The sequence below is a fragment of the Glycine max genome, chromosome 9 (genome assembly GCF_000004515.6).
Source record: "Glycine max cultivar Williams 82 chromosome 9, Glycine_max_v4.0, whole genome shotgun sequence".
Taxonomy (NCBI): domain Eukaryota; kingdom Viridiplantae; phylum Streptophyta; class Magnoliopsida; order Fabales; family Fabaceae; genus Glycine; species Glycine max.
Genome location: NC_038245.2, coordinates 34476958 through 34485485, shown reverse-complemented (window position 1 = coordinate 34485485; position 8528 = coordinate 34476958). Strand labels below are relative to the sequence as shown.

The 8528-nt window shown below is 33.9% G+C and overlaps 1 protein-coding gene across 4 annotated transcripts; it reads right to left on the bottom strand.

The window, feature by feature from the left end:
* Positions 1-1663: 1663 nt before the first annotated feature.
* On the bottom strand, positions 1664-8219 carry LOC100818695 (silicon efflux transporter LSI2). Of its 4 annotated transcripts, none has more exons than XM_006587217.4 (4): positions 7992-8219; positions 3655-4904; positions 3314-3503; positions 1664-2302 (listed from the first exon to the last, which is right to left on the bottom strand). In XM_006587217.4, the coding sequence occupies exons 2-4, from the start codon at positions 4816-4818 to the stop codon at positions 2040-2042; spliced, it is 1617 nt and encodes a 538-aa protein (XP_006587280.1). In that variant the 5' UTR covers positions 4819-4904; positions 7992-8219; the 3' UTR covers positions 1664-2039. The 4 variants fall into 4 exon arrangements, with proteins under 4 accessions (XP_006587280.1, XP_006587278.1, XP_006587277.1 ...); XM_006587215.4 differs by lacking the exon at positions 7992-8219 and adding an exon at positions 5367-5681; XM_006587214.4 differs by lacking the exon at positions 7992-8219 and adding an exon at positions 5386-5681.
* Between the last annotated feature and the right edge of the window lie 309 nt (positions 8220-8528).

Sequence of the window (8528 nt, the reverse complement as noted above, 5' to 3'; positions counted from 1 at the left end):
TTCTTGTTTGTCACAAATCAAAATCGATTAGCCACACCAAATACTAATACAGTTTGAAAGAGCGTAAAAAAGAAGATTTGAATTAAGAAGAGAATGAACAATAATGACTATTCTGCAATGAAGGATATATGATCCCTTCAAATTGCATATTCTTGAGCCTCCAGGTCTTGTGATTTCTTATCAAACTCTGAAAACTCTTTATGCTAATTTCTACAAATTTGGCATCAACTAATATCTCACAGAAATCACAATATAAAGATTCAATGTAAAATTTAACAAACACTTGAACACACGTAAAAATTTTTTTTAAAAAAGAGATAAATACTAACTTTAGCTTTGGTGGGATGACTAACATGACAAATGCAAACCACTCCCGCCATAAACCTCCAAGTCTGTTTACCTAAACATCCTTCAATTTGTCATACAAGCCATACATTTAACTTGAATAGATATTGAAAATAGAACAGAGATGTTTGAAACAAATACTAAATATAGACGTGAACAACATAACTACAAATACTTAATAACCTACAAATATAGATGTTTGAAACAAATACTAAATACAATAAACGTCTACTTAATAACCTGCAAAAGAAACCATTTCCAAAATCACATATAATAAACAGCAAAAATTCATTGTCCTAATGCATAACAGTTATATTGAAATTGATTTAGTAGAAAAGCTGCAAGATACACTGAACCTGAGAAGTTAGTCTGAAAAAAAACATTCCTTCCGTCACCACCTGTGAAGTCTGAATTTTGCAGCTGGAAGATCCTATTAGATACTTGTTCTAATACTTCGGGATGCAATAGCCATCCATGTATGAATATGGAAATTTGGAAGCCATAGATGATATCAGGCCAATTATAACAGACCACAAAATAAAATGAAGTGTTGCAAACAGGGCATTTGAATCTTGCACCTCCCCTTGCATTTTGGAATGCCTATCCTGGAATGTTGTTGCATTTCGGAATGTGCTCTCCGGAATACAATGGGAAGTGCAGGATTTAATAGTGAGAGTGCAGAAAACAAATGCCTGCAATCAGTGTTGAGAAAGCCCAACCGCAAAATCAATAGGAGGTCAAAAATGGAAATGCATTGTAGAATCAACAGTATTAAAGTAACATGCTAGCTCTTCATGTGTATTGTTATAGTTAGATTTTAATAGGATGGGTAAAATTATGTCCACAGGAAAAAACAGGTTCTAAGAGTATCTCCACAAATTTTAATGAATACTACATTGCCATTTAAGAATTTCCACAAATTTTTAATTCAATAGTAGAATTCTTAAAAGTTTCAAATAAGCTTCACAATGTAACTCAAATTTATATATTTTGTATTCTTTCTGAAAATCAAAATAATTGTTAATATTGAAAACTTAGAACTGGTTCTACACTTGTCAGTCACATTATTACAAATCTTAATAGAACTGCTCTGAAGTTGTGAGGGGAGGAAAACAATTCTTAATTGTTGAAGAAAAAAAACTGATTCAGTAATGCGGACTACAGTAAGAGTTCGGTGTCATTATGTTAACTAAAAATGGTTTGGTAATATATTAACGAATTGGTATACTACAGAAACGCAACTTCAAAAGTTCAGGACTTGAGAACGCAGCAAAAGATAGAAAGACTTGATTATTTTCCAAGAAGGGAAGCCACTATATTAACTTCAATAGTAAAAACTCGTAAGCCTTAGTATTTATTCTAAGAATCCCTATAAGAATCACAGTTGGAGATGGCGTAAGTACCCAAGTTTAACACTTGTGACCACTCTAATATTCCCTTCTAATAAGAAACAAGTCTTAGATTAGCTTTTTCTTTTCCTTTTTCCTTCAAAGTTGAAATATCAAAGCATCCCTGGCCAACTTTCAGAATAATCAGTGATTCTATTTGTAAGTAACATGAATGATCAGAACACAGAAAATCCATTAATGATACATACATTTTCCTAACTACCCCTAAATCACATTGCACTAAACTTATTTTGCCTTTGGATAAAATTTCTACTGTAAGACTATCTGTGTTCAATAAAATTCCAATCATCTTATGAGTGTCAAACCAATAGCAGTGATTATAAGGGTGGAAGGAAGACCAAACTTCAGATGGTTCCAGAAGGTTAATGTGTATGCAATGTTGGGGGCTCGGCGAGCTTGTTCACACACTATCAAGTTAGCAGCTGATCCCAATAGTGAAAGGTTCCCTGCAACTGTGCTGGCCCAAGCCAAGATGAGCCATGCTTTTTTTTCATCCTCTTGGGAAATTGCAGCAGCTGAGGCTGCAACTGGTCCTCCAAGCAATAGAACTGGCAAACATAAACATGAGATTGGTAAAGGGTGCATCATATCAAAGTGACAATATCAACCCAAAAACAGTTTTGATAGAAAGAAATGAAGATAAAGTTGAGTTATGACTAATTGTAGAATGCATATATAGATTTAACTAATTTTGTAAACTTTTGATTTTTCAAAAATAAAATGAAAGTGATTATGTTCTTGTCGCTAGGCCGTGTCTCAGAAAAAGGAGACTGCATATGTACTATACGTTGCCATGAACATTTGGTGACCCATAAATTGGTAGGTTTTTTCAAGTTTTCTGTGATCAGAAAGTTTGTGCAAAAACATAGCCACTATTTTGGATTAGAAATGAACCACAGAATACGTTTAGCAATTTAATGGTTAATGATTTGTGAAACTGTCAAGCTCAAAAATTTCCAATAACTACTTTCTAGGTTGGAGACTATAAAGTGACAAAATTTCAAGACCCTTTTATTAAATCAACTTGTTGCAGATGTAACTGCTCAATCATTTACGTTTACAACAGAAAATAACCATCAGTGGTGCTTCACTTAATTTATAAATATATACGGTAAAAGGATATCTTGTTCTAAAAATGAACTATTTTGTTTCACTTGATTCTCTTAAAACAAGATTTTCCACCAATTGTATGCTGAATATCATAAAGGACAAAAGCTATTATGTTGACAATGCCTAAGCCCCCCCTTGACTTTGGAAAGCCTTAATGAAGATATTCAAGGACATTAATGTTTTCTGCTAACAAGTCAATCATCCAAGTTCCTGTATTTCTTGGAGGGCAATAAAACTTTCAATAAAGATTAAAGAGCATTTTAACAACCAACTCAGCGAATATTGAGAAAGCGGACTTTAAAAATCAGGCTCCTTCTAACATGTTGATGCATTCAATGTTCACAAAAAAGCTCCTTCTAACATGCTGATGCATTCAATGTTCACAAAAAAGCTAGAAGAAAAAAAAAAGTGGTGATGAAAATATTTTGGCAGAATAATCACCCACGTACCAGTTGGTACATTTGAAGCCACATTTGATAGGATGAGTATAACTAGAGCAAGTATTGCTACTCCACTGGCACGATCTACTTGAGAATAAGGCTCCATGACATCCCAAAGAGCACCTGGAATCCCAGTTTTGTTGAAGCCATCTACTGTGATGAACATTCCACAAAAGAATATCAAGAGTGAATAAGAAACCTGTTCCAAGAAGAAAAAAACATTCTAAGAGATTGTTCAAAGTTAAAGTTGCACGAGAACAACAATAGCTACTTGCTAGTGTTTCAAGAGGAAGAGAAATAAAAAATAAAAAAAGAAATCTTAAACAAGATGTTGTGTTCATAGGTTTTACCTTCTCTAAGCTTGGCCTAGCATCTTGGAAATCAAGAACTACCAAAGCTAGTGCAGCTGAAATAGCAGTCCATGACATATTCAAACCTAGAAGCATTGCAATCAGCATTCCTAATGTGATTATGTAAACAAAGGACTTCCACAGTACATATTTCCATCTTACACTTCTATAGTCCTTTGTTTCTGAAGTGAGCAAGAGATCTGCTTCTACTGGTTTATCTAGAATTGCATCAGCTTTTGAAGGACTACCATTTGTTTCCTCCTTTGTCAGAGAAGGCATACCATTTGTCTCCTCCTTTGATGCATTTGAGTTTCTTGTGGAATCTAAAACCCTGTCAATTTCGCCATGACTCACAGCTGATTGGTTTCTTAGAGTCTGAACTTGAGGGGAATTTGGAATGTTAAAACCGTCTATGCGCGTGTTCCATTCTTGAGAATTAAGGGAGTTGAAATGAGACATTGTGGCTGGAGAGAACTGATGAGAATTAACCTCTTCCTCTGCTGCATATTCTGCCACTGGATCCTCTTCATCTTTCTGAATAGACAACACCTTCCAATACATAGCCAAAAGAATAAAAGCATTCACTACAACCCCTACAAGCATAGCTGGAAGAATACCAAATAGAAACTGTCCAAATGATATTCTACCCTCAACAGCTATAACAAGATTTTGGGGGTTGCCAATTGGAGTTGCTGCAGACCCAATATTTGAACTTGTAGCAAGTGCAAGTAGTAAAGGATGTGGTGGGAGGTTATGCTGCTTTGCAATTTTCAATATGAACTCTGTCAGAACGACGCAAGCAGTATCGTTCGTGAAGAGTGCACTGGAGACAGCAGATATCACACAGATTCTGCAGAGCAAGTCCTTTGCTCCTCTACTTTTCCAAGAGAGCAATTTCCCTATGTATTTGAACATGTCAGCTCTTTCAAGGTAAACACTGACAACCATTGTGCCAAAAAGAAGACCAAGAATAGGAAGATCAATTGCTTCATAGGCTTGATCTGGACTAATAACTCGGAAAATTACCATAAGCATTGCACCTAGCAGGGATCCTGCAGTTCTCCCAATGGGAAGAAAAGGCACAGCAGGGAAAACTGCTAACACCCAGAAGATTGCGAAGGCAACTGAACCCAGGACAAGTTTTGGAACAGGTGCTAGTGCCATTCTTGTGACTTGTAAAAGAAGCAACAATCAGAGACTGAAAACTCCTCCTCTAGGCCATTAACAATGCCATAGTAGAATGAGATTTCCTGAACATGAAAAGCCAATTTGACTGGTTAGTAAGCATGCATGAAAATCCAACCTTGTGAGATTCCCTTCGTGGGAATCCAATCTACTACTATGTGACTGTAACAAATAATGTGAATCACTTATGTCAATAAGGTTTAGTGATCATTGATCAAGCAGGTAGAGCAGTTATATGTGTTCATGGTTAACAACATTTTAATAATTTTGAAAAATCTCACACTTTTCACGAAAATCCTTCCAACCATATAACATTACTGTTTCAAAATAATGCAAGATTATAATTTTCTTAGTGAATTATAAATAAATTAGAAAAAACGCTCATATATAGCATTTAAAGCATATACAGTATTAGCAAATTACTCATTCAGGTTAAACCAACATTTTCAAATGGGAACTTCATATATAACCATAATTTCATCTTAATTCTAATCAATTTATGTTAAGTGCATCGTGCAAATCATTACCAAGGATAAGAAAACTAACAGAGAAACGGCACTAGAGTTTGTCACACATCACACATTTTCGATCTTAAAAAGCAACAATATGTCACGCGCTGAGGTCTAACATATGAACCTTTTCATCGATTTGCTGTCCCTGAATTGGAGTTCATGCAGTCTCCATGAAAAAGCTATGAACTTTTAGAAACTAAAGTATCTTTTTTTCTGGATTGAGATTGAGAAATAAAAAATATTTCAATCAGTTAGAAAAATATGGCAGATGTGAATTGCGGCATGATCAGCGTTCTGAAGACACCTCATAGCCACATGGAAGAACGTGACCCCTTCTGGCTTATATATACACACATTACGTGCCATGGAGAATGAAAGACTTAAACGACAACTTCATTAAATAAAGTGTTGAGCAACGATATAAACTTCATCATTTTTTTCCTTCTTGTGGGCCATCACTTTATGGGCACAAAATAATTTTTTCATACTCTAAAATTAATCAATATTGGACATCGTACGATATTTATAATTAAAATGACATCGTACGATATTTATAATTAAAATTACATACTGACACGTACTTGTATTGGCATTGAGTCACACCATATTAAATAGTTTTTAAGATCAAATTACTGTTTTCTAAAAAAGAAATCAAATTACTGTCCGATAAGGTAGTATTTACGGTCACGCGTAATTAATATTTAATATTGGATGGTAATTACAATATAGGTGGGTAAACGGGTCTAGGTCCATGGACTGACCTGCGGGTAACAGACCAATTTTTTTAAACGGTTCATGATTATGTCATATTTGTTTGTCTGTCCCGCTTAACCCGTGAATTATGCGGGTTTAGCCCGTTGGGCCCACGGGTTGCCCGCACTAGGTTTGATTTGTGTGACCAAGTTACAAGCAAGATATTAGAATTAAAAAAAAAAAAACAGTTAGAAATATATTAGATGAGATAAAGATTTAAATTAAAAGATGATGAAGATAAAAAAGATAAAATAAGAAAAATAAAGTAAAAGATAACAAAAATAAAAGATTAAGATAAAAAAGATAAGTGATATTGTTAGGACCTGAGCTGCTAAAAATCTTCATTTTTGATATTTTCTCTATCTTTTTTTTTCTTTTAATCTACCATTTTCATATTTGCAAGTCATAAATAAAAAATATTAATTCTTATTATTTAAGCAAAAAATAACTGCTAAATAAATATTTTTAAAGATATTTCAATAAATTTTTATTATAAAAAATAACTCATATTTAGCACTTATCATTGCATTCTCCTCAAGATTCTTCTCCGTCACGCAGTCACGCACGCGCGTGGTCATACGACCTCTTTTTCTTACAAGAAAAACAAAACGCGACTCACGCTCACGCAGTCACGCGACACACCACAACGATAAATAATGTGTAATAATTGTTGTCTTTTAATCACTTGACTTTATTCTAATATTTATTATTATTTTGAGTTTTAGAAAAAGAAGATGAAGATGTGGAAATGAAGAAGGTTGAAACTACTTCAAATATGAAATCATTTATTGTTGGAGATGCTTAAGTTTCATATTTTAGATTTATTATTTGGATTTTCTTTTGTTAAGATATTATTTATTTTATTGATGTAATTGACTAATTGTTGAGATTTTATTTACATTTGTATTGAACTAAATTTGATTGTGTTGTATTTTTATTGAAATTGAAATTCTTTTAAAATTAGGCCCTGTTTGACCCGTGGGGTTCGTAGGGCGGGGCAGACAAATTTATTTGGTTCATGTAAGAATGCGGGACGGACCGACCCGATCCACTGCCAATGCAGGTTTATGGGGGGGGCCTTACGTGAGACGGGTCGACCCACTTACCCACCCCTATACAGTATCTTTGTTGACTGAATAAGTTGGAGTTATTTTAAGAGTTTCTTTTATATATCCAATGTGTAACCATTAATATTAATCCAACTTATTTGTAGGAATAAGTTAAGAGTTTTTTTTTATATTTCTGACCATGATACTAATATGAAGTTGTTTTTATCTTTTTTGTTGAGGAACACTTAATACACATAAGGGTTTTTTTTTTAATATGATTTATTTATACCCAAGGTTATAATTCGAATTTTAAACCATTTGATTAAAGGACACAAACAGCTATTATTTGTGTTAATTGTTGTTGGTATTGCATGTGTTTTGCCATTGTGAAATGGATGAGTTGCAAAACTCATTACAGACCCATGAGAACAAGATTAAGAGGCAGGAGAAGATAGAGCAATTGCTTCAGGCTCAAACACAGGCTTTGAAAGTTAATTTCATCAAAGCCAAGTGCATGGATCAGATGGATCAGAGAAGACTATAACTTTCTTAGTGAATGGATCAGATAAGACTATAACTTTCTTAGTGAATTATAAAAGACACACAAAACCCAGCAACGGAAAGCATTTATATATATGTGTGTGTAGCAAAACTCATTCAACTAAACCAACATTAACATTGAAAAAAGTGACATGCAATCTCATCTAAATGCGAACGCCCATAGGCTTAGTTTTCATTTTAGCTTTAATTAATCAAATTATATGTAAAAGTGCATCGTACGTGCAAATCATCACCAAAGATATAATTAAGAAAACTAGCAAAGAGAAATCTCAATTACCTTAAAAAGCAACAATCTATCACGCTCTGAAGTCTAACACAATGAACCTTTTCATCGATTTGGTGTCCCTGAATTGGAGTTCATGCAATGTCCATGAAAAGCTATCAACTTTTAGAAATTAAAGTCTCTTTTTTCTGGATTGAGATTGAGAATAATAAAAAAAATTAATCAGTTAGGAAAATGGTAGATAGGAATTGCGGCATGTTCAGTTTTCTCAAGCCACTTCATAGCCACATGACCCCCCCCCGGCATATATACACCACACCTTGAGAATAAAAATTAAACGACAACTTCATTTACTAAAGTGTTGAGGAACAATAAATACTTCATCATTTTTTTCCTCTTGTGGGCCATCACTTTGTGAGCGCAAAATGATTTTTTGATACCCTAAAATTAATAAATATTGGACATAATACCAACTTTATAATTAAATATACATACTGACACGTACTTGTATTAGCATTGCGTCACACCAAATTACTACACATATTAAATAGTTTTCAACATAAAATTATTGCCAGATAAGATGGTGTTTAT